This window comes from Equus caballus, chromosome 16, assembly GCF_041296265.1.
Source record: "Equus caballus isolate H_3958 breed thoroughbred chromosome 16, TB-T2T, whole genome shotgun sequence".
Lineage (NCBI taxonomy): Eukaryota > Metazoa > Chordata > Mammalia > Perissodactyla > Equidae > Equus > Equus caballus.
Window position 1 is genome coordinate 86711135 of NC_091699.1, and position 26219 is coordinate 86737353.

The 26219-nt window shown below is 53.0% G+C and overlaps 1 protein-coding gene across 1 annotated transcript in view; it reads left to right on the forward strand.

The window, feature by feature from the left end:
* The first annotated feature begins 12172 nt into the window (after positions 1–12172).
* SPSB4 (splA/ryanodine receptor domain and SOCS box containing 4) overlaps positions 12173–26219 on the forward strand; it is a 61086-nt gene continuing 47039 nt past the window's right edge. Inside the window, exon 1 of the mRNA XM_001494656.6 lies at positions 12173–13005. Within this exon, the coding sequence (XP_001494706.3) occupies positions 12312–13005 (694 nt within the window). The 5' untranslated portion in view covers positions 12173–12311. The remainder of the gene's footprint in view (positions 13006–26219) is intronic.

A 26219-nucleotide genomic window follows, 5' to 3' on the forward strand; every position in this document is an offset into this window, starting at 1 on the left:
CTCGTGCGGGCCGGCACTCGCCCACTGCCGGCGATCCCGGCGTGAGTCCCGTCCGGGTCTCCGGGAATTCCTCTCTGCCAGCTGTGGCAGTCCGAGCTGGTTGGTTTGCGCGCAGCTTTGGGCGTTTGGGGCCAGCCTCTGATGCCGTAGGTTCGAAGCCCGCTGCTTCTCTGCGTAATGGAGACGGCACAAGAAACCGCCCCTCCGAGTAACCCTGCCGGGGCTTGGATCCAAGAGCCGTCATTCAACTGGCTGGGTGACCTTGGGCAAAGCGCCAAACCTCGGTTACCTCATCCGTAGGATGGGAATGATAATGATACCCGTTTTATAGGAGTATTGGTAGGAGCTGTGGAGTGGTGCTTGTAACGTACATAGACCTGTGTCTGGCACATAGGAAGCAATCAAATGTTAGCGAGCATTAATATTAGCTGTGTGAGCCCTAGCGTGTCATGCAACTTTCCGGTGCTGCAGTGGCTCCCTCGTCTATGTAATGGGGACAATAAATTCTGGGGATCTGTTCATCGGGGGTGGGGGGATTCCGAGCGGTGGAAGTCAAGCGCCTGGCACGCAGTAGGCGCTGGTGAAGTGGTGGCTGTCGTTACGGTTTACTCTTGACGCTGGGGTGGTGAGGCTGGTCGCCCGGCCCGCGCGCTGCTCAGGGCCAGTTCCTGGCCTTGCTTGGAGACAAACTTGGCGATGCTCCTGAAGGGAGGGGGTCGCGGGCTTCGCGAGTCGTGGGCCGGGGGTAGGGGGTGGGGTCTGGGTAGGAGGGAGGAGGCCAGAGCCTGGAGCGCGGCAAATGCGTCCGCCAGCCGGGGTAGCGCAGGACGCGCCACGGGCTCCGCGCCAGGAGGGGACGCCGAGCCCAGGACCTTTCCCTGGCAGGAGAAGAGGGGGAGTGGCTGCTCCCACCTCCGGGTGGCCGAAGACGGGCTATTGCGGACTGGAAGTGAGAGGAGGACACTTCTGTACCGCTGGGGCGAGGTGGTGGAGAGCTCTCGGCTCTGGAGCCAGGCTTGAGTTCGAATTCCGTCTCCACCACCAGCCCCAGTGTGACCTTGAGCAAGTACTCTAATCTCTCCCCGCTCAGTTTCCTCATCTGCCGCATCCTCCTCCTGGGGGAGCTTGGGGGTGAAGGCAGGAGTTCTCTCCTCTCTAGGAATCTGGGGCCCATCCTTCCACCCATCTCTCCCTAAACCCCCACCCTCCCAACCTGATGAGCCTAAATCAGGAGGATGTGAAATGTTAGGCCTGAGCCTCAGGGAAACGCTTTTCACGGGAGAATCCAGATCTGCCCTCCATGCTGTCCCTGCCCTGGGGGAAGACATCAGTGCACCAGACTCTCCCAGCCTCTTGTCTCTGTATCCCCACCTTGCGCCTCTGTCTTCCAACCAAACTAGTTTATTTGAAAGACTGATAAATTCAATTATATGTTAAAAAATCTGCAGGGAAAAGAAGTCACCATAAGCAGTCAAAAGACATACGACAAACTGGGGAGAGAATTGCCACTTCTGTCACAAAGGGCTCACCTCTTTAATGTGTAAAATGTTCCTCAAGTCAACAAGCAAAGGACCAAAAATGGGCAAAGACCATAAACAGTTCACACTCATGAAATGAAATGAAAATAATACCTAAACATGTGGCAAGATGCTCTACCTCATTCAATAAGAAAAATGCAAATTAAAACTACAATAAGATGCAATTTTTCAAGTATCAGATTAGCAAATAGTAATGACCGTGTTTCAGAAACATCTTTTTAAAATGTAACTAGATCAAGACCCTCCCTACCTTAGAACCTCCTCAGAAAAGCCTCGATGCCCCCAGGCCCTCCCCCCCAGGCCCTCCGGTCCGGGGACTGCCCCCTCCCCTCCTTTCTGACCATTTTCCTCTCTCATTACCCTCACCCCCTGGACTTTTTGGGTTTGCTCCAACACACCAGGGACTTTTTTATTTGCTGTTCCCCCTGCGTAGGCTACTTTTCCCTTGGGGTTTCTTAAGACCGGCTCCTTCTGCTCATTTAGGCAGGCCAGTCCTTGGGGGGCTTCATTCCTACCCCAGGAAGTGGCCGAGGCCCGGGCCAGAGTGCTTCCTCATCCCTTCGGGAAAAGACCCAGTACAACTCACGACACAGGGGCTGCTTCATTTTCCCCAAGTTGCCTGGCCTGTTGTCACATAGCCAGGCCTTGAAATGTCGCTTCTCTGTTGGTACAGGAACGACAGGCGTCTCGGGCAGCTCTCACCTAGAACAGGCCACTCAATGTGGAAAATCAGGGGAGGGGAGACCTGGAGTGAAGTTGCTAGAAAGAAGTCTCTGCCTCATAGTCATCTTTAAAAATAAGTACATAAATGTGTGCCCTTAACTTATGTGAGCCATACATACTTGATATAAAAGATCAACAGTAAAAAATAAATAAAACAGCAACACATTATTAATACAACATGGTCCCTAAATAAGTCAGCTGGTTTCTCTGCTGCCACTCAGCTCAAGAAATAGGGATCTGTTCTGAGGCTGTAGCGAAAACTGTGTCTGTGCTGAGCCCTCTGGGGAAGAGGGCGGCAAACCCAAATCGGCTATCACGAACCTGGGACCTTCAGAAGGGCTCTCCTGGGCAGTGTTGATTGCATGTGGTTTTTGCTTCACATATTGAGTTTAGAACTTAATCCCCACTTAAAATGGACACTTTAATTATGAAAAAAATGTTTGTTGTTAGAAATGCAAACTATACAAGAGATGGGGAGCGGATATTCCTTCTTCAATCTGACAAATGCTTTAGAGTGCAGCCAGAGGTGGCAGGTGCCGGGTGGGTGCTGGTGGGAGACAGAGGCTGCTTGGGCACTGGCCTCACCAGCAGGAAATGCAGCATGTGGTACAGAAGACGCAAGGACAAGGACGCAGGGGGATGGAAGGCTGCTACAGAGCTGCCTGGCCCGCTTAGGGGTGGGGGAGAGTGAGAGAGTACCAGCCAGGTACAGGAAGGTGGAAAGGCTCCCAGGACTCCAAGGTATGGAGGGGATGTGGCACCTGGGGGAGTCTAGCATGACTGGTGGGCCGTGCTAGGAGACTGGGCGGGGGAGAGATAAGTAAGAGCAGGTCTGGAGAACTGGTGTGCCAAGCTAAGGGCTGCAGCTTCTCCCTGGAGAGTTAAACGAGAAGGTGTGTGGGTGGCTTGGTCAGATTTACCCCTTGGCAGCGTGGAGGGTGGGTTGTGGGGCACAGACTGGAGTCAGGGAGACCACTGCGGAATCCAGGCAAGGTCTGAGCTAAGGGAGAGCTGAAGGCGTTGAGTGAGGGAGATGGAGAGATGGGGATCCACGGCAGAGTTCAGCTCTGGACATGTGGGTTCTGAGGTGCCTGTGCACCCCCAGATGTCTGACCTCTCGAGAGGGTGGGCATGCCCACGGGGGAAGGCTTATGGTAGAATGAGGCCAGCTGGCTTTACAAGGTCGTTTGAAGGAGTTCCTAGTTTGGGGTGGTCAGAGGCCTCCAGGTAGGTGGGTCTGGTGCTGAGGAGAGAAGGCGGGGCTGGAGACCCAGTTTGGGAGAATGTGCAGAGAGCTGGAAATGTCAGTTCTAAGAGAAGATGCAAGGAGAGAGAGAGGAGCAGACACTGAAGATGTGACCTAGAGGGTGCCCCATTTATGGGGCAGGCAGGGTGGAGCCTGGAGCCAGGAGGTGGCAGGAAGTTGCTGTCAGCTCTATGCCTCCGTGTGCTGTTGTGCCCAGAGGGAGAGGCCCAGAGCTGCTCAAGCCACCCGCTGGCTTTTAGTGCTGTGAAATGTCATTTATGGTGAACCTGGAGCTCTGCCTTCTCCAGAAAGGAGTGGGGCTTGGTCCAGTTAGCCAGGCCACAGGGACATCTCAGCTGTCACCCACGTACTATGAGATAGGCAAGTCCCTCAGATTCCTGGGGCCGAGTGACTCCCTCACCTCTGGCGGTCCTTCTCTCCTCTCTCTCTAGGTCTCCCTGTCTCCCTGCTTCCTCACCATCCCCTCTTCCCCTCTTCCTCTCTAGTTTCTCCCCTGGTATCTCAAGACTGCTCCCAGAGACACCTCAGGCTTGAGAGAGGGACCTTCAGAAACCCCAGCAGTTCCCTCATATGATCTAGATCAAGCCTGAGGCATGAATAGTTTTGCTTTTCTTTAGGTGTCCTGAGTTTTGAGACAATCACTTATACTAAGTGGGCAAAGTTCAGCCTGGGAGATAAATGAGGGGCTGGACATGAAGATTATTGTGTTTTCTTCATAGAAGTTTTCCCAAGAGACTCCCATTGTGTAGCATCCTCCCCATCCCCTCTCTTCCTGCTCTGCTCCTGCCCAAGCCCTGCTGGGCCTCACAGAGGCCAGCCATCCTGCAGAACGCCCCACCTGTGCCTGGGCCAGCGGCCACGGTGACCAGGGCTGCCAGGGCTGCACGTGCACATAGGGCCTCTGGCTTTGCTCCTTCAGAGGCGTGTCTCTTTCAAATGACCTTGCAGAGCATGCTGGCCTGGTCACCGCCCAGCAAACCTCGCTCATCCCATCCCCTGCTCTCCTCACTGGCTGACAGCCTGAGCTTCTGCCTTGGGGGCTCCTGGCGCAGTCACGCGTGGGAGGATTCCCATGGAAACCCCACAAGAAGGAGAGGCTCAGGGAAGCCTCATTGATTTACACTCCAGGAAGACAGGCGTGAGATGCTTCCACCTGGAACTGGGCAGATGGCTCTCTTTGTGAGCTCTCAGGAAGAAAGGGCTGCCCAGCCAGTTGTAGCGTGAGCTCCGTGCATGTGTATAAAGGGAAAAGCTAATGGATGTCTATGAATAAAACCTTGGGGGTTCTTTCATTCATTCACCATTGGCGGGTTCATTCTGAATTAGCATCTCTTAATAAAACCCAGCCCCGCTTCTTAATATTTGTACTAAGACAATCTTAAAAACATCCCAGTCGAATCAGGTCTAGGTACATATCATTGGCACCATGGTACAGAGATGAGAGCTGAGGGATGAAGATGTGAAATGAATTGTCTGAACCCAGCAAGCTCTGCCCTCCAGGTCCAGCTCGGTGGAGCTTCTTTCTAAGGCAGCAGGTTGCTTGATTCCTCAGCTCACACTTGTGCATTGTGTAGATGTCCACCCACTCCTTTCTCCAGGCCAGAGCCATGCAAAGTCCTGGGGTCTCCAGTGAGGAGAGTCAGCCCTGCTCCTGTATCATCCCCCGTCTGGTGGGAGGGAGGCAGCTGGGGAGACATCCTGACCCCTTGTGATGAGTCTGTGCTGGAGACAGGTGCAGGGGCTCTGAGAGCAGGGGGTGGGGAGCTCCCCAGAGGCGTCGAGACCTGAGCTGAGTGAATTACCCAGATGTGTGCATGTGGGGGGGTGTGCAGGGAGAAGGAGGGGACAGACAGTGTCAGGCCCTGGATGTGCAGGCCTTCGTGTGCCTGTGGGGGGATTCAGGAGGTTGGTGGGGATGCAGTGAAGAGGTCCCAGAGGGAGATGGGCCCCGGAAGCCTCAGGGAACATTTTGGGAGTGTTAGGGGTAGGAGCCTGCACTTTATCCTGACCATCATGGAGAGCCGGCAGAGGATTTCAGCGGGGAGCGTGATGAGGTCAGCTTTGCATTTGACAAGCGCTGTGGTATATGTTTGAAAGCAACACGCGTTCTTTTAGAGGAATTCAGGTGGCCCTGCTTCCTACAGTCCCCGTCATCATTCAGACCTGTCCCTGGGTCTGACCCCTTTGGTGTGAGCTCTCCTTAGGTGGAAGTGATCGGGTCTTATACTTCCTGTAGCCTCAGATCCCCAGGGAGGCATCATTACTGCTGGTTAAAAGAAGGAATGAAGTCCACCCCCACACCCTCCCCCCAAATCTGAAGCCAGAGGCCACCCAGGGGAGGGCACTTCACCCAGTCGGTGCCAATTCCTGCGGCAGTCATGTCCCCTGGCAGACCCTGTGCCTGGGCGAGCCCGCCAGACAGGCCTCCAAGAATGGGGTCCTGGGCCTCTGAAGACTGAGTGTCACATATTCCAAACCACCGAGGCTCATTTAGCAGTGCGACATCAACACTTCACGTCTCCTCATTTCCCTGTCAGGCCGCAACACCCGCCAGAGTCCTGGGAAGGGCAAGTGGCAATTGGAGTTTTTGTTTTCTTGCCCAGCCATCACTGAAGCCCCGGGGTGGATCCTTCTGGATAATGTCATTAAGCATCCCCATCCAAGCATGGCCTAAGAAATTAAGTTTGGTTCCGGGGGAAGGTGGTGGAGGCACTGTGGGCCTTGTTCAGTAAGCCCTCTGCTTACCGGGCTGAGATGGTGCTATTCCTATCAGAAGAGGCTCTGCTATATCGCCCGTGTGCCTGGCCCACTCTGTGTGCTGTGGTGGAGACAAGAAGAGAAATGTGGCAAGCGCCCACTTCCTCTGGCTGGAGAGGGTAGGGACTGAGCCTGACTTGGCCACTGCTGTGTCCCTAGCTCTCAGCAGCATGGAGTCTGGCACGTGGCAGGCGTCCACTATGTTTGTTGAATGAATAAATGAGGACTAGAAGCAGAAAGGGTGCACAGCAGAGTCTACTGAAGGGGAAGACTTGGTACAGCCAAGAGTCAGCTACTCAGAGGCAGTCATCTTGCATATTTCTCTTAACCTGGCTGAGGCTCCGGGCTGGGCGAAGATCAGCATGAGGCTCTGTGGCGAGTGGAGAAAAGTGAGTTGTCTCGTAAAATGGAACTGAAGTGTCTAGTTTTCTTACAGACTCAGCTGGTCCTCAGTTCTGTAACACCCCACCCGCTCCCCCTTTCCTCCGCTCCCCCTTCCCCTCCTCCCCGCCCTCTCCCTCCGCAGTTACGGCAGCACACTGTTCTGCCCCTGTTGGTTTGACTTCATCTATCTGTTAGATCTTCCATACATTCTTTTCTCCAGCTGCGTAGTGTTCCATTATATGGATTTACCATCCTTTATTTAGCCTGTCTTTAGTTTGGGTTTTTCCCAATATTTTGCTATTATAAACAATGCTGCATATGTATATATGTAATATAATATTTTATATACTCATGTATTATGTATTATACACAATATGTATTATATATGTATTGTGTGTTATACATATATATGTGGTTTTGGACATTTAATACTGAATAAACACTGGAAGTGGAATTGCTAAGTCAAAGGCATGTGCCTTTGCAATTCTGAGCGATGGTGCTAATTTTCCATCCGCTGAGGTTACACCATTTTACCATTTTATCTTCAGTTTAGCGATGGATGAGCCTGTCTGCTTCTCCAAGAAGATGTTATCCAGCTTTTTGATCTTCTCTAATCTGACAGACAAAAATGGCATTTCATTGTAGTTCTAACTCATAGCTCTTTTGTTATGCATTTGGTAAAACATCTTTTCAAAAGAGCCATCTGTTTTTCTTTTTGTGTGAACTATTTGCTGTATCTTTCCACATTCTGCCTTTGGGGTGGTTTTTTCTTACTCTTTTGTAGGAGTTTGTCATATAGTTGTCTGTGATTGTGTTGCACATATCTCTCCATGTTACAACAACAAACAAATCAAGCTTCTTTTATGAGTGCTTTTTGCTAGACCATTGGGTTATTTCCCATTTTCTTATTTCAGATATGCGTCTTCTCCCCCCACCCTTTTAAATGATTAGATTAAATGCTTTATAAGCTTTACTGTTTTTTTAATTTAGTTATTGAAGTCATGCGTTGAAAGTATATTTAGTAACATGTGAAAATGTTAATTATTTAATTTTAGGTGAAATAACCTAATAGAGGCCCACGATGCCAGTTTTTAAAAAGAAAGTTCATGAATATTTTGTAGACAAAAAAAGAATAAAATGAAATAATCCAAACACTAACAATATTTGTATCTGGTTAATGAGATAGGAGGTGTTAGTTTCTGTACATTTTTTTCAATTTTCCAAAATCTGGAAGTTAATTTAATGTTTTTTAATTAACAGACTAATTTTTAGAATAGTTTTAGATTTACAGAGAAACTAAGCAGATAGTACAGAGAGTTCCCATATCCTCACACCCAGTTTCCCCTATGACTGACATCTTCCATAAGAATGTGCATTAATCACACTAGTGAACCAATGTGGGTACAGTGTTATTAACTAAAGGCCATACTTGATTCAGATTTCCCTAGTTTTTATCAAAATCCTTTTTCTGATCCAGGATCCCATCCAGGACACCATATTACATGTAGCCGTTGTGTCTCCTTAGGCGCTTCTTGGCTGTGACAGTTTCTTGGACTTTCCTTCTTTGATGGCCTTAACGATTTTGAGGATACTGGTCAGGTATTTTCTTGGATGCTCCTCAATTAGAGTTTGTCCTGTGTTGTTCTCATGGGTAGAGTGGGGCTCCAGATTTGGGGGAGGAAGACCACAGAGGTACAGTGTTGTTTCATTACATCATATCAAGGATACATACTATCAACATGATAGATTAATATAACAGATAATATAATTAATAACAACATAATAGAGAACATAATATGATAGATTAAATGATTGAACTAAATAGTTTCTATGTTTTACTGGTTTTGTTTTTGTGGTATTTTTTTCCCCAAAAGATCAGCTCACAGATTTCTTTCTTTTATTTTTCCTCCCCAAAGCCCCACTACCTGGTTGTATATCCTAGTGGTAAGTCATTCTAGTTCTTCTATGTGGGACACCTCCACAGCATGGCTTGATGAGCAGTGCTAGGTCCTGCCCAGGATCCAAACCAGCGAACCCTGGGCCACCAAAGCAGAGCACAAGAACTCAACCACTTGGCCTTGGGGCCAGCCTCCACAGATTTCTTGATTAGTTCTATTTTCTATTTTATTATGCTTAACTTGTGTATTTTCATTCTTTTTTATTTGCTGATATAAGTACACCAGCTATTATTTCCTCTGAGCACTACTTTAAGTGGGATCCCACGGGTTACAGTATATGGAATGTTTTTTGTGATTCTTATTTTCTAGATATTCTGCAATTTCTGTATAGATCTCTTTTTTGATCCGAGTTGTTTAAAAGGGAATTTTTAAAAATGTCCAAGTGCTAGGGTTTTGTATCCATGGTTTTGTGATTAATTTCTAGTTTTTCTTCTGTGCTGTCAGATTCTGTATATTTCTGATTTTGGGGGAGGTTTTATTTGTGGCTTATGGGAATTTTTTTTTTTTTTTTTAAATATACATCAATTTAATTTGTCTTATTAATTTTGCAATTTTGGCTTTTCTGTGTATTTAGTTAATTTGGCCCAGTGATTGGTCACGAGCTAAAAGAAGTGAATTAGAATCACCTCCCTCTGCTGTGGATCTGTCTGTCTGTCTTGTATTTCCTGTAGCTTTTGCTCTGAATTTTGGTGCTGTTTGGTGTGTTAGAGCTTCAATTGTGGATTGTATTCTTTATTATTATAAAACATTCATCTTTGTCTCATTTAAAATCATTTGCCCCGAATTCCACTTTACTTGCTGGTGTTAAGGTTTGCATGCCTGCCTGGTGCGAGGTAGCACTTCCCTGGTGGGTATCCACCCTTCATTTCCAGCATCCCTCAGTCACGTCACTTTGGGGATGTCTCTCTTAAGTAGCATCTGGTTGGGCATTTTGTCTTATTCCCCAATCTCAGGATCTTTTCTTTCTAGTAGTTTATTATGGTCATTCATTGACATAGCGAGTGTTTTGGTCTAGTTTTAGTATCATAGCCTATCTCTTTGTGTTTTTCCTTCTATTGCTTCTTACAGCAAAATCTTTCAGTGTGTAGTCTGTTTCATTTTGTGGTTTTTTTTTTTCTGACAGTTTGGAAGGTTTTCATTTTATTTTTAGTCTTCTGGAGGTTGCCTTTATAACTATGTAAAATGTATTTCATCTTTTTTAAAATACTGTACTACTTGTCTCCCTTCTGAAATAAGTGATCCCAAAATTAGTTTACAAATTTGGTCACAATTTTTATCTGCTTTGTGACAGCTTTTTTTCTGGTGAATTTTCTTGGTTTGCCTCTTTTTTCCTGTCCCCCTGATTTCTCCTCTAGCATCGTTGACTCTGTCATGTGCTGGTTCCTCTTTGGAAGAGGCAAATCTTCTAGGATCCTCATTTTGCAGGGGATGCCCAAAGAAGGGGTGCCAGGAAGTGTCTTAGGAGAGCAGGATTGCACCCTGGTTCACGATGATGTTGTTCAGAGGACTGAGGCAGTGGTTTCTCTCGGCTTCTACCAGAGACCTGCAGCTATGGGCTTCCCCCAGTTCAGGCCCTTCTCTCACTCTGCCTCACCCACACGCTGCTTCCTGTAAAGATGGCAGCCTGTGGTTTCCTTTGTTAGCCTCGCTGTTCTCTGTCCCAGGGTGTCAGAGGCAGCTCCCACTGCCAGGCCACATACCCTGTTCCCACGGTTCCTGATCAGGAATCATTGTTTTTTTCCTTGAGGGAGTGCCAGCTAGAAGAAATCTGCCAGTTTTCTCTGGGAGCTGCAGCCACTGGTGGCTTCTGTAGGTGTTTTCTCACACTGGGTCTTCCCTGCCTTGGGCATCCCTTCACTATTTTTGGCAGCCTTTCCTTATAAATCGCGGTTCGGGTTACAAATGTGTTCTAGCTTTGTGGAAGATAGAATTTGCATTTCTGTTTCTCTTTCGCCTTTATTATGGGTGATCTTGGACATGAAAAGGAGTAACTTTATTCTGCTATCTTAGAACAGTCTAGTGTCACAAATTTTTATGTGTTCTGGAATTCTCCCAGATTAGACGTTAGCCAGAGCTCTCTGGATGGGGCTGGCATGAGCTGAAGCTAGGGTCTGACAAGAGAAAGGAAAGAAAATGGGAGTTGAGAATAAAATAGGAGGGCTAAAGGAGAAATCCACAGCCCAGCGGCCTGTGCTGTGTGCAGGGGGCCCTTTCCTTCTCCACCTGCACTTTGACTGGGAGTGAGCCCCTGTTTGGGTGGGAGGTCGGGGCCAGGCAGAGCAGGGCATGAAAAACGTCTGTCTCTTGGTTTGTCTCAGGGGAAGTTGTTCTGAGCCTAGCAGCTCTAGGCCAGCAAGGGGAGGGCACAGGCCTCTTGTCTGGTGGGGCTGCAGGGCTCAGCTCTTCATCTCTCCCCACACCCAGGCACATCCAACCAGCCCAAGCACCCTGGGTTCCAGCTGGTCTCCTGGAGAGGGTGGTCAAGCCCTCCTCCCTGAAAACTAGGATCCTGCCTCAGAGGAGGCTGCCCAGGGTCAGTGCTGTTAATGGTGCTTATCTGCCCAAAGAAACAGCTTACCCAAAGGGAAGGGACGTATGTGGGATGCCCAGAGGATAGAGCCAGAGAGGAAAGCCCACCCACAGATTCTCAGGCCTGGCCCTTTTTATTATTATCTCTCAGATTTCCACACCACCCAGAGAGAGCATTTTATCCCCATTTTACAGATGAGGAAACTGGTGTCTCAGAGAGGCTAAGAGACCTTCCTGTGGACACAGCTAAAAGATGGGGAGAGGGATGTGGATGCAGTTTTGTCGGCTCCAGAGCCTGGACACCAGCTCCCTTACCACCCGCCCCCGCCCCCCGCATCCTCAGATGGTCGCCTTGCGTCCATGTCCATGTCCCTGGGTGACCCTGTGGATCCTCCCTCTGTCCTGCTTCTCAAGCCTGGGTGCTCTTTGGGTGCTATTTAAGCTCCCAGGGCAGCCAGGACAGGAACCAAGAGGCTACACCCTGCACATCTTCGGCCCCCATGTCTTGGGCACTGTGTCCCCCCAGCCTTGACACAGGGCTTGTCCCCAAATGCACCTGGGTTCTTCTCCAGCGTCTGTGATCTTGAGCAAATCACTGAACTTCTCTGGGTTCAACCCTTATATCCAAAATAAAATTGCCTATGGTTGCCCTAAGCGCAGAACACGCACTCCGAAGCCAGATGGCCTCAGTGTGAATCTTGGCGGAGCCCCTCATTAGCTGTGGGTCTTTGGTTAATGACTTATCCCTTCTCAGCTCTTTGCTTTCCTCATCTATAAAATGGGAATAAAATACTGTATAAGTCTTATAGGGACATCTTAAGGATTAAATAGCTATTAAATGGAAATCGTTTAGAACAGTGTCTGGCATACGGCAAGGAGTAGATAAGTGCCAGATATCACGATATTGATGAATTATTATTATTAATGCATGCAAAGAGCTCAGCCAAGGCTTGGGCATACATCGCTGCTGCTGCTGCTGTTATAACCCGTGTCTTCTGCTTCCTTCCAGGAGCTTGGGCCCCTGCCCCAGCCCAGTAGAGGCTGTGGAGGTGTACGATCCGGACACCTGGTTCCCAGCCCGGTGGCCCGTCCCCGGCTGCAGGGAGCGCAGGCTCCTAGGAGGTAGCGGCAGCCCGCAGCGCCGGGCAGGGAACCATGGGCCAGAAGCTCTCGGGGAGCCTCAAGGCAGTGGAGGTGCGGGAGCCCGCGCTGCGGCCAGCCAAGCGCGAGCTGCGGGGCGCCGAGCCGGGGCGCCCGGCGCGCCTGGACCAGCTGCTGGACATGCCGGCGGCCGGGCCTGCTGTGCAGCTACGGCACGCCTGGAACCCCGAGGACCGCTCGCTCAACGTCTTCGTCAAGGACGACGACCGGCTCACCTTCCATCGGCACCCAGTGGCCCAGAGCACGGACGGCATCCGCGGCAAGGTGGGCCACGCGCGCGGCCTGCACGCCTGGCAGATCCTCTGGCCGGCCCGGCAGCGCGGCACGCACGCCGTCGTGGGTGTGGCCACCGCCCGCGCGCCGCTGCACTCGGTGGGCTACACCGCGCTGGTGGGCAGTGATGCCGAGTCGTGGGGCTGGGACCTGGGCCGCAGCCGCCTCTACCACGACGGCAAGAACCGGCCCGGGGTGGCCTACCCCGCCTTCCTGGGCCCCGAGGAGGCCTTCGCGCTGCCCGACTCGCTGCTCGTGGTGCTGGACATGGACGAGGGCACGCTCAGCTTCGTCGTGGACGGCCAGTACCTGGGCGTGGCCTTCCGCGGCCTCAAGGGCAAGAAGCTGTACCCGGTGGTGAGTGCCGTGTGGGGCCACTGCGAAGTCACCATGCGCTACATCAACGGCCTTGACCGTAAGTGTGGCCTGCTGAGCGAGGGGAGGCCAGGGGCTTTCGGGGGCCGCCTGCCTGTCCCTGGGGGAGTTGGGGAGGGAGGCCCCGCCCTCCAGCATCGCTGGGGATAATCCTGCAGTGTGGAGTCGTGGCTTGGACCTGGGCTGTGGGGCCAGGCTCCTGAGTTTGAACCTTGCCTCACTCCTTTGCTGGCTTGGTGATCTTGGGCTGTGCCTCAGTTTCCCTATCTGCAAAAGTGGCACAATGATAGTAATCTTGGTCAGGGTTGTTGTGAGGATCGAACAATGTGATAATCCCATGTGTGAAGGGCTTGGAACAGTGCCTGGCACCTAGCAACAGCTTTGAGTGTTGATACCAATTATGAATCTCTCAGTCTGCGTAAGGGTATTCAAAATGATATCACCTGTGTGCCCAGCCGCAAACTCGCAGTGGGAGGAGAGTCACAAGTAGAAAACACAGTGCCTGCACTTGAATGCCGTGCGCTCGAGCTACTGATGGATAATAAGTAATGATGATAACACTATCATTTATTGACCACCTACTGTATGCAGGGGCTGAATACCCAGATTCCGGCTCTTCCTGGTACACTGTTAGAGGGGGCAGCCGCCTCTCATCTCTAGCTGATTACTACCTCATGCGAATGAGAGCTGCGAGTTGTGGAATCTTCAGATTTTTCCAAGAGGACCCAGAAATCCAGATTTTGTGTGAACTGTCCCAACTTTTAAAGTTGACAGCTACTGAAAACAGTGTGTAGGCAAAGAAAACACCCTTGCAGGCTGCAGCCAAGCCCACAGGGTGCCGGGTTTGACCCCTGACCCCTCTCTGCCGCCTCTTATTTACGTGCACAATCATTCTGTGAGGCAGCCTAAAATCGTGGTAAGAAAACAGTATGGGTTTAGGAGGGAGCCTCGGGGAGGCGGGGCGGCCACCTGTCCACCTTGAATTCCAGCTGAGTGGGGCCTCGTGGGCTCGCACGCTCCTTGTCCAAACAGACTTCCTGGCATACCCCTGACGAAGCTCATCGAGGTGGGCACTCAAAGCCAGAGATATAATTGCGCCCATTTCAGAGATGAGAAAACTGAAGAGCAGAGCTATGGAGAGCAGAACCAGGGCCTCCCCAGGTCTCTCAGCCTCCGAAGCCCACTCTTTCCCATGCTCCCCGCTTTAGTTGAGGGATGAGAGTAACACCAGAAAAGAAGTCAAGAACAAGATTTTACTCAAGTAAAATTTACATTTTCTCAAGTGTAGGGTAGGTTGACCCAAGGGTGGCAGGCTGGCAGAGAGTGGCTGGTGCTCAGCCCTCTGGTATCATAGGCAACCTTCTTGCTCCTATTTCATTTTCATGGTCGTTTGGCTAAGATTGCTGTTGAATGGCAGGTGTTGTTCTGCTTTCTTTGATTATCTGGGTAAATCCAGGAGCAGATGAGTGTGTCCTGAGAAGGGCTAGTTAGTCATCCCCGTGCCTGTGGAGAATGTCTGGAACCCTCGTAGACACGGGGACCAGGTAAACCCTAGTGCTGAGAAAACCAACAGCAGCAACAAACACTCTTGTTAAGTGGAATTGGAAAATTTCCTGCCAGCATCGATCACTGGACTGGAAGGGTGGGCTTGGTGGACCAAGGCTCTGGAGTCTGACCCACGTTGCATCCCCAATGCTCAGTGGTTTTGTGTCTTTGGTGGATCACTCTAATTTTACTCATTTTAAATTTACTCATTTTAAAATGTAAAATGAGACAGTATCAGGCCCCTTTCAGAGCTGCTGTGAGATCATGGGTGGCAGCACCAATAATGTGGTATGGGGCTTAAGAGCTGACATTGATCCCCAGTGGGAGCTACCTGAGCCACGGTTGGGCCCACAAGGTGGGCTTCCTCTTGGTTATTGACCCACACTCGGGTAGTTTCTGTTGCTTGGTTTTCAGATGCAAAGCTAGGTTGACACAGGTGACCCTCCACATGTGGTAGGAGCAGGAGCAGGTGAGCTCCTTGGTGTCCTTGGTGCAATGCTGGTGGGGGCTGGGTGGGAAAGGACGGTCGTGTTTGGGGCATCGTGAGCTCTTGGATCCTTCAGGTGGCTGGAGAAGCTTGGTGAGACTAAACTTGGAGTGTTCCATCCTCCTCCCCACTGGTATTTTTCAGGTTGGCTGAAGCTGGAATGCCCGTTCAGGAGGCAAGGGAGGCCAGATGTCATGTGATGCTAGCCTGTGGCATCTCCTGTACAGTGAGAGGACTGGCTTGTCTGCGATGGCTCTGGCCTGGTCTCCAGATAGGAGTAATGGTGTCTATCTTGGGCAGGGTGTGACTGCAGAAAGGGGGAGCCCAGCTTTTCTGGGCTTTGACAGGCCCATGGTCAGCCTGGGACAAGCCCTGGCTACAGGGTGGGCCATAGGGCAGATTGCAGGGGAGTCTGACAGGGGCAGGTTGGGAAGGGACTGTGTGATGCCTATAGCTGGTGACTTGGGCTGAAGTCCACCAGTGGGTCCCTGGGCACCAGAGAGGGTGTGGCGCTATGGAGTCCTAGGCAGGGAGGGTTACCCAAGGTGGGGTTCTGTGCATGAGGAGAATTCTGAGCCAACATTGGTTGTGACGTGGTGGCAGGTCTCCAAACTCAGGCCTGACTGGCGTGTAGGGGGCCGCAGTCAGAGACAGGCTTCAGAGCAGGATGGCGGGGCTGCTCTCTGGGGTTGCTTCGCAAGATCATGGGGGAGAGAACTCTTCCCAGGACCCCTCCTAGACTGGGTTAGACCCTGGCCCCAGCACTGTGGAGGCCCTGGACAAGGATGACCTCCTCTCTCCGACCCTCAGTGTTCCCCTTTGTAGAATGGGCATGGTAAAGCTCGCCGGCACGGAGCAGACCCGCAGCAGTCGGCGCTCAGTGCTTTGTTAACCAGGAGAGCCGGGCCAGGTCCTGGGTTCACCTGTGGACTGAACAAAAGCGGCCTGAATAGAGCCTTCTCCACTAATGTGACGAAGGGAGCTCATGGATATCATTTTCCCAGTTTCTCAGTTTTTGTGACTGTACAGGCGAGACTGAGAAAGGGCTGACCGCCTTTAACTGGGAAGCACGTGTTTGCTGAGGCAGGAGCTCCTGGAAGCGCGTTTTCCTATTGCAGACGTGTTCTTTGCCGTGCCTCGAGTGAAACAGCTCGGTGTCTGGGGTTCATTGCTGGGAGCTGCAGGGCGTCCAGGGGCCCTGCCCTCCGAGTGAGCTGAGAAGCACAGAGCCAAGGCCGGGCAGATGGGCAAGCAGTCTGCAGGGGACTGGGGCCGGGGCCCAGATAATGACAAAGTAGTAACACCACCACTAGTAATGGACACTTAGATAGTGCTTAGTCTGTGCTTGGTCTGGCCACCAGCCTCCTCTGCTGAGCCGCTGTGCCAATAAATACTTGCCGGCAGATTAATTAAACCATCTAGGAACACGGTGGCTCGAGGCAGGTGGGCAGGCCCTCTCTGCCAGTTAGGCCCACGGTCCTCGGGCACTTCATAAATTTTAACTCATTTAATACTTGTAACAACTCTTTGAGCAAATACCTGTATTATTATATTTGTTTTATGATGAAGAAACTAAGGCACAGAGAGCTTGAGTAAATTGTTCAAGGTCACACAGCTAGTAACTGGGGGAGCCAAGATTCACACCAAGGCAGGCTGGCCCAGTGGGCCCCTTGTGGAGACGTGCGCAGACAAGGCAGGAAGAGAACAAACAGGAGAGACTGCTCCACTGGGCCAGGTGGCCGGGCAGCAAAGGGCGGGGCCCTTGCCATCAGCAGTGAGTTTGGGTGAGGTCCTGAGATGCTCTGCCTCCTCCCGCCGGCTTCATCTCGAGCCCTCAAGCACTCGGCTCAGCACGAGCTCTGCGCGGTGTTCTCTAGAGCTGGTTGCATACAGAAGGCCCCAGCAGTGGCTGTGAATCTGGCAGGCTTTGGTTGCTAATGGGAGAATGTCACTGAAAATGTCCCAACTGCTGCGAGGGTCGGCCCCTGGGTGGGCCGGGCCTTGGCCATCTGCTCTGGGCTGGTTTCTGCAATTGCTCCCTGTCTCCTGGCTCCTCCTTCCCCGTGCCGGCCGCCGGGAGGGCTGACAGGGTCACCTCGTCTCATGCCTTGCAGTCCTGGGGTGGTGAGAGGGGTGTAGGTGACACACGACGTGGGGAAGAGCCCGAGACAGAGATGGGCAGGCTTGCAGTCTTGAGCCGCTTTGATTTGCAGGTCATAATAATTACACTTTTTTTGGATGCCACCCAGGTTCTGTGTCTTGGGCCAAGTGTTTTACTCATTTTTTGGTTTACCCAATAAACCCAGAGGCAATGTTCCTGTTATTATCCCTACTTTATAAATGAGAAAACTGTATCTTGGAAAGGTGAAGAATTTGCCCAAGGCCACACAGCTGGCAAGTAGCAGAGCTGTCCCTAAGCCCAGGTCATAACCGCCCCTGGGCCAGCCCCGCCTCCCCTTGGCCCACCGAGCAGGTGTTGGTGCCCGGCTGACCTCTGGGGGTGGAGAGTGGGACCCTGAGGACCATGGGCCTGACTGGCAGAGGGGGCCTGCCCGCCACCGTGAGCCACCGTGTTCCTAGATGGTTTAATTGATCTGCCAGCAAGTATTTATTGGCACAGCGGCTCAGCAGAGGAGGCTGGCAGCCAGCCAGCCAGCCAAGGCTTCTGGTATTGATGAAGGCCAGAGAGAGTTTTCCTCCAGGATGACTGCAAGGACACCGTCCCCTTGCCAGAGCTGTTCTCCCAGCCTGCGCTGAACTCGCAACCTTCCTGCTCAACTCCCCTGTGTCTCCCGCGTGGCGCGGTCCTCTCAGCATCCCTGCCATCAGGACTCGGCTCCGCTTCCCTCCTGCCCCTGCACCCTCAGCCCAGCGCCGAGTTCTCCTCCATCCACCCCATTCGCTCCCTTTCCCACATGGATGAGCCTTCTTCCCCAGCTGCATATGAAGTTCCTCAGGGCATGATGGTGACCCAAGAGGCATGTGTGGGAGGTGGACAGAGTAGGGACTTCAAATTATGCACGCATTTACTTTTGAAAGGTAAACTGTGCACACGGCAACCAATTGAAACAGTACAAAAGGGTGTGAGGTGCCACAGCCCCAGCCCCTCCCTGCTGGCACCCACCCTTAGCAGCCTTTCACACGTCCTTCTAGAATTTTGTGACAGAGAAGTTTGGCACAAACGCGATCGTACTGTAAGCGTTGCTCTGCATCTCTTTTTCTCCCTTCCTGGACCCTGGGATTGTTTGATATGATTAATCCAGAGCCGCCTCGTTCTTTCTTAACAGCTGCATAGGTTTCCATGGTATGGTTGTATCATAATTTAATTATTCAGACCCCTATTTTTGGACATTTAGGCAGTTTCCTATCTTTGAAAAGAAAATTTTGATCCCCCATTTGAATTTCATTTCTGCCCCTCTGGCTAGTTAACATCCTCGCGTTTTCCCATCTACGCACTGGCAATAGTCCAATGTCACTTGCCGAGCTGCTGTGAGCGTTAGAATTGGTGCTGAGGTGAAGCGAGCGTTAGAATTGGTGCCGAGGTGAAACGAGCGTTAGAATTGGTGCCGAGGTGAAGCGAGCGTTAGAATTGGTGCCGAGGTGAAGCGAGTGTTAGAATTGGTGCCGAGGTGAAGCGAGCGTTAGAATTGGTGCCGAGGTGAAACGAGCGTTAGAATTGGTGCCGAGGTGAAGCGAGCGTTAGAATTGGTGCCGAGGTGAAGCGAGTGTTAGAATTGGTGCAGAGGTGAATCGTGGTCCAGCCCACGGCTCCCGGTGGGGGTGTGAATGGATGCTTATCCTGGGTTACTGACTGCCATGCCCGGTGCCAAGCTCGTCCCGGGCACCTGAGGAAAGCTTGTGAATGATTTGGTTTCTAGTTTAAAAGACATTAGAATCACGTTAATTTGCTGTCGAGGCTTCAAACACCTGATTGGACTAAAATCATCCGAGCTGTGTAGTCTAGTCAATCCTTACGTGGGGTGTATGTCAGCACCACAAGACCCATGGGCCCTTTACTTGCACAGAGCAGGTCCGTAATTGTGTTTTGCTGTTCTGTTACTGCTGCTGCTGCTCCTGCTGAAAGTGGTAGTTCTTTGAGGTGGGGACTGCCTGTTAGCCTTCTCGGCCACCCCTCATCTCACCCCTTGGCATAGTGTACACAGTAGGTGCTCAATAAATGCACATTAATGCACTGGCCTCCCACTACCTTCATAGCTTTTCTTTTCTGCACCGCAGCGGGCCCTGAGCCTCAGTTGGCTGGAACAGAGTGGGGCTGGCTGCCAGCCCCATGAAGCCCGACCGACCCCTGAGTGACTCATTCCCACCTCTCACTGTGCGCCGTGCACAGCACATCTGTCCCCACGCCCAGGCCAAGCGGGGCTGCTTGATGGGCCTGGCAATTCAATTCAGGATCCCGACATTCAGAAACTGGCCCCTGCCCTTTGTTTTCCACAAAAAGGAACAGACTTTCAGCTGAAAAAAGGTTTCTCTCAGACGCCAGGGCCCTGCTTTGAGGGTTTTTTTTCACATTAACACAGTCACGAGTAGGTTCAATCCAGGACTCTGCTGCAGGAAGGGGGCTTTGAAAGCAGGCCCGGTCTGGACGAGGACCCCTGTGGGCCTCCGCGGAGTTGGTGTGGAGGGTGCTGGAACAAAACGCTGCTGCCTTCTTCCTCTTGGGGCCACACGTGGTGTCGTGGGAAGGATGGGGCTCAGGTCTCCCATCCCTGGACTCCATCCTGACTCGGCTGCTAATAAGCTGTGACCCTGAGCAAGTCCCTTCACCCCGAGCCTCAGTTTCCTCATCTGTAATAGTGATAGAAATGTGCCTTGCCATGAGGCATCGGGATTGTGGATTTCTGTGGAGAGTGCCTGGGCTACAGCCTGCCACATAGGAGGTGCTCAAAAAGGTAGGTTTAATAATTGCCAATTATGGCTATTGTAGCTCCCATAGATTAGTAAAGTTACCTAGCCTTATTAAATGTGGAAATAATTATTGTTATTAAATTTGGGTCCACATCGTGAAATCTGAGGGCTTTCACACAAGAGAATACACTGGTTTAAGGGAGTCTGACTCTCTTTAAGATCAGGATGGAAATGCCGCCTGAGGTTCAAGGGCCACTGTGATCTGTCACACATGAGCTGGGCCCGTCTGTCTTCCTGTGAGCAGCTTCAAAAGTTTCCAGCTAAGCGTCTGGCTCAGGCGTTTTGTAGCTCCCGGTGGTGACTTGCATGGTGGGCGTGTGTCCAGCAAGGATGTCCGAAGAAGCGGTGCCCCCGCCAGCTGTGCCACATGGACCTTCAGCGGGGATGAGCTGCTGGGTGGTGGGCCTGAGGGGCAGCATCTGCCTCTGAACAGATGGCTACGCCGCCTGGCTCTGGGCTCGCCGCTAAGGGACCTGGGAGCAAAGGGGAGGGGGAAGCGGTAGCGGGTCTCCGGTTTTCAGGGACTGGCGGGAGGGTGAAGGCGGGCCCCAGGCGTCAGGGCTGGAACAGAGGCCGTCTGGCAGCCAGTGCAAGACCCACAATTTACAGGTGCGAGCTGAATGGACCAGGGAGCCCAAGGTCACCAGCTGATTAGCAGCAGAACCAGGACTAAACCCAGGCCTCCAGTCCCCCTTGAAAATGCACCTTGCCAGAAACAAGACTGAGAATTCAGTGTGGGTTATGAGTCTGTATTGAAAAACCCTGCATAGTTGATGGAGGATGTAGGAGTTTAGGAGAGTGATGGGCGGGTCTGGCGGGGCCTGGCAGGCTTCCTAGGGAGCGGCCTTAGGAGCTGGGGCAGAGTTTGGATGGGTGCTCTCCCACCCCCACAGATGCACACGTGGAGACCCTCCACAGCTTCTCAGTGCCCTCATGTGTCAGACGCCCTGTCCCAGCCCGCACTCAAAGCACAGAACGACGGGGCTCAGCACAGTCAGAGACCAGAGAGAACGGGTCTCTCCCTTTACCACCTGGATGCCCTGGCTTGAGTTCCTGACTTCTCACACCTGTGAAGTGGGTGTGGCGATGTGACTTATCCAAGCCTTGTTGTCAGTAGTGCTTCTCAAACCTCAGTGTGCATTTGGGTCGGGGGGACCTTGTTAAATGCAGGTTCTGACTTAGTAGGTCTGGGTAGAATGACGTGCGCTCAGGTTCTGCCTTTCTGACAGGCTCCTGGCTGATGCCTGCAATGCTGCCTGTTGAGGGCGGGCATAGGGCAAGGTCTCTGCGTGCACAGCTTGTCCCCTCGTCCCCACCATCCACCCCCTAACCCCACTCTGACCCTGCAGCCAAGCTAATCTGCTTATTCCTCCGCACCTTGTCCGTGCTGACCTCTGTGTTGGAAATGGCCCCTTCCTTGCCCCAGCCAGGCCCAGTGCTGCCCAGCCTGCCTCTGCCCACCACCCCTCCTGCCTGGCTGATGCGAGGGTGGTTCCTGTGTCTGCCCCCCGCCCCCAGTCCAGCTGTGCCCTCTGCATCCCCTCTGTTTCCCATCCAGCCCCACTTCCCTCTTGTTCTCATTCTCCCCAACCACCGCCGTGACTCAGTTTACATGTCCTGGAACCCAAATTCTCCCGGTTGCCAGCGAGGTACACACAAGTAGATCCATACTCTTATCCATGAATTTCCCGTGGGGCCGACTTTGTTTGGGAAGGGATTATTGCGACTAGAAATAGCTCTTTGTTAAACAGTCATTGATTGAGCACTTAGGAAAGGCCAGACACTGCTCAGCCCAGCTCGTGCATCATCTTATTTAAACCTCCACAGCTCCATTCAGACACTGGCAAGCACCCTGTGCACATTAGCTGTGCATCCCCCACGGATGGGGAGAAGGTGCTGTTCCCCACTTCACACCAAGGAGACTGAGGCTGAGCGGGAGGAGGAGCCCCCTCCCGGGGCATGCGGGGGAGGCCACCACCCGTGGACTTGCGTCTAGACCCAATCCCGCACCCACACCTGCACCCTCCACGCCACATGGGGTCCAGAGAGTCGTCCGTGGCTTTGCTGGCAGTCCCAGGCCTTGGCTTTGGTGTGTTTAGCAGCAGACTTTACCGAAGCTGGCGTCAGCAGCCCCCTCTGCCACGGCATTAAACCCGCTTGACACAGGCCAGCCAGGCTGCGTTCATTGCCACCTCTGCTGCTGGAGTCGCGCTGACTCAGTGGGTGCTGCTGGGAAGCAGGAAGAGAGAACGCAGGTTTGCAGGAGGGTGGTGAAATGACCGGAGAGTGCACAGCCTCTGGGCTGGCCACAGCCTTTGTTTGCCCACGGTCAGGAGCCAGCATTCTCCCAGTCCTGTCGCTTGGTTGAGGCAAGGGGGCGGTTAGCGTGAGTTACGGCCCGGCCCAGACACTAATAAGGCTGCTTGTCTGAGGCCTTCCATAATTCAAGTTCAGCCTGTGCGGTTTAATAACCCTTCTTCATCAGATCTTCCAGGACTCGGAGCCTCCTTAGTGATTTATTTGCTTGGGATGAAATTAAGCTGAGACAGAGTGAGCTTGGAAAATACCGCCCCGCCGGCTCTCCCTGTTCTTTATCCTTCGTGGCCACCACTTTCTATAAATAGAGCTGCGAGCCCTGCTCTGTGACGCCTGCTGGGAGCCCCGATGGGGACGAGCTGCCCCATCAGGAGCCCTGGGACACACTCGACGGGGCACGCAGTGGCCCCATCTCTCCTGCCTCCGAGGCCAGTGACCCCGCTGGGAGCAGTGAGGGGCCGGAGCTGCTGCGCAGACATCATCATCCGGCCTCGGAGCCATTTAAGTAGAAGCATTTGAGCTGATCCATCTGGAGCCACGGCCGCGTGCCAGAGCTTACCTGTTTGTTGCTGTTTCTCCCTCAAAATGCATTTCACCAGGGTGTTCCAGGGGAGAGCGGGTTCGCTTCTGGTGTGTAGTGGGGTGGGTGACAGCTCTCTGCCTCACTCCTGGGCCTTGCTGGAGGGGCGTGTGGGATCCTGTTCTTCTCCCAGAGTGTGGCCGCCGCTGGGGTCAGGTGCCAGAGTCACAGCGTGGGGCCACTCCCACTGCTCACGCGGAGGGAGGCCAGGTGCCCAGAGTGGGGGTGGGATGTTTCCTTGGGCTCCCGTAGAAGTCCAGAAGACCCCACTTGCCTCGGGTGAGCGGAAGGTTGCGTGAGGATTGGGCAGGCGTGGGAACAGGAGCGCGTACAGGGGCCCCAGTGCTGCCTCGACTGCACGTCTGCCCCAGCCCCTCCCATCCACCTGTTCCCAGCCTCTCCTGTACCTTTTCTGTTCCCTTGGAGTGTGGGTGCCCCATGGCATCGGCTCCCCGTGGCCCTGTCCCCGCCCCACATCCTGACGGCTCCTGCCTCACTGCTGGCTGGCTTGGGTTAAAGTCCTGACGGCCTCTGCCGGGCCCAGAGCTTCCAGGCTCAGGCAGAGGGTCCCACCAGCCTCTGAGTGGGAGTCCTGGAGCTGGTCACCTAGCACACTTGCCAGACATCAGCATCCCCCAGGGAAAGTGTGAGAGACACAGATTTCGGCTGTCACCTAGTGAATCAATGGGCCCTGGGGTGTGTGCATGTGTGTTTGTGTGTGTTACAAGCTTCCCAGTTGATCATGCCATCAACCCAGCCATCCAGCTGCATGGGCTGCCTGGCTGGCAGGCGGCCGCTGGGGTGGGTGGGGGTGCAGGGTCGTGTAGAGAAGGGCGTGGCTTGGCAAGCAGTGATGTCCCAGATTTATAGGAACTGCTGGTTGGGAAGTGTGGTCCAAGGTAGAAGCAGGGGTCGGGCTCCCAGTCTTGACTCCGTCAGGCCTGGGGGACTGAAGATCGCTCTTACCGGCCCCAGCACCAAGGAAACGGACGGTGAGTCCACGTGGCCAAAGTGTCAGTGCTGGGCGCCTGAGTTTGGAAAGGCCGCTTTCCTCCACTTCTTTCCTCCGGTGTGACCACTTCTGCCCCCTCAAGATGGCGCAGGTGCAGCCGGGAGACCTCCCGGTGGCCGCGTTTCTCCCCGGTGGCAGGGCTGGCCATCCACCTCCCTTGTTTCGCAGCACCTGGCATGCGGCAGGTCCTCAGTGAGCGTCTGTCGAATGAATGGCTGGATACATGGAGTCTACACGGCAGGATGAAAGAGCACGTTTGGGTGGAGGGCGAGGCTCAGGGAAAGAGCACCCTCTTCCCACAGCATCTGCATGAAACAGAAAGAGTTTACAAGCCTCTCATTGAAATCCAGGGAAGGGAATCCTGAGAAGTTTCCAGTTAGCTAGAAAGAGTATGTTGACATTAGTCGCACCCTGCCACAGCCACTAACTTGATCTGGGTTTGAAGAAGCCACATCCTCAGCCACACACGTCCTGCGTAGGCCAGTCTGTGCACGTCGCGGGGAGGGACAGTGACCCCGTCGTTCATCCTTTCACTCGGTGTTTGTGAGGGGCCTGCCGGAGCCGGGCCAAGAGCAGGCTGCCATGGTGAGCGAGGCAGGTGGGTCTCCACTCTTTTTGGAGCCCAGTTTGCTGAGGAGCCACAGTCACTTTTTAGAAGAGACTTTTTATCAGTCAGTCAATCACACAAGGGCTATTTTCGAACATCTCCTATGTGACAGGCACTGGGGATACTGTGATGACCATTTAGGGGGAGAGACAAACAGAAACAGAAAAAAACCCAAATAAATGCCATAGTAAATCTCCATACAGATAAACGTGACTAAGAGAACGAGACTGGAGGATGTCCCGGGGAGGGTTGCTCCAAGCTGCTGCCTCGGCCCCCTGCCTGGGGAGGGGCGTCTGAGTGAGACCCACACGCTGCGGCGGAGGCAGCCGTGGGAGGACCTGCGGGAAGAGTGAGTCTGTGGCCCACAGGGTGGCTGGCGAGTTTGGTGGGCGCCGGGTGAGCCAGGGCGCGAGGCCCTGGGGTTGGAGGCAGGGCCTGCAGGCTGTGCCGTTTCCTTCCATCTCTCGGACTCTGTTCCACTGTTTAAAAAAAGTCATAAACAACCTCATTTTTAAAAAGCAGAATTTAAAGTGTCTTTTCCACTGGGACATGTCTCCTTGTTCTACAAAATGGCGTGTTGTTGGAACTGTGGTGAGGGTGGCTTCCATTGAGGTAGACGTTGCTATTTGCAGTTTACTGGACGAGTGATTGGGGCCCAGGCCGTCTGGGAGCCTCGCCCAGGTCGCACTGGGAGTGGGAGAGCCCATTTGAACCCCGTCTTTCGTCTTCCACCTCATGACGGCTCCAGAAGCAGAATTCCAGGGGGGTTGTGCTCACGCATGTGTGTTTAAGCACAGAGTTCCTCAGGTCCACTGAGAACGCTCTGGCCGTCCAGCCAAGAGTGCTCCGTAGAGCGGGAGCCCAGGGCGCCTTGGCCGGTCTGCCCTGCGCCTCCTCTCCTTCTTTCAGGCTCCAGAACTGGGTGAGAGCTACACCGTGGCTGGGGCCTTTCAGCTCACAGCCTTCCCTACCTGGGTGTGGGCAGGTGACCCATGGCCTGGAGCCCTCCTGACCCGTGTAGTTGAGGGCTGGGCTTCCACTGCCACTGTGCTGTGGCCTCTCCATGTCCTTGGCTGCACTCTGGGAAGGGCGCACGAGGGCGGGGGCTGCTCCGATGGGCTCTGCCATCTGCTCTATCCCCTGGCATGGCAGAGCCCCAAGGCTCTGAGAGGCCTCTGTTGGCCTGGGTGCTTGTCACCTCCAGGCTGGGCAAGCCACCCATGAGGGACATGGTGGGTTGAGGGCTTTTCTTTCCTTTTTGGCCGTTGCAAGCAGAGTTCCTTGGCTTTTCAAGGTGTTTTGCCAAAATGGATTCTTCAGATGTGTGGAAGTTGAAAAAGCATCTCGGCCTGAACTAACCTAATTTTCCCCGAGCCTGGTGTTGGTTGGAAAGGAGGGAGGGGGTCCTGGAAAGAGCACTGGACTAGGGACCAGGGCACCTGGCTCAGCTCTTTCCAGCTTGGCCACCACTGTGTGACCTAGGGCAGGTCACCTCCCCTCTCTGTGCCTCCGTTTCTCCATCTCAGGAAGGAGGGGATGGGACAAGAGGACCATGAATGGTCTCTGTTTTTCTGCTGTGCTGTCCAACACAGTAACCATTAGCCACGTGTGACTACCTACATTTAAGTTTAAATTAATTAAAATTAAGTTAAAGATTCAGTTCCTCACTTGCACTAGCCACATTCAAGTAGCCACATGTGGCTGGTGGCTGCCATATTGGATGTGCAGGTGTAGAACATTTCCATCACCGCACAAAGTTCCAGTGGACAGCCCTGCTTCAG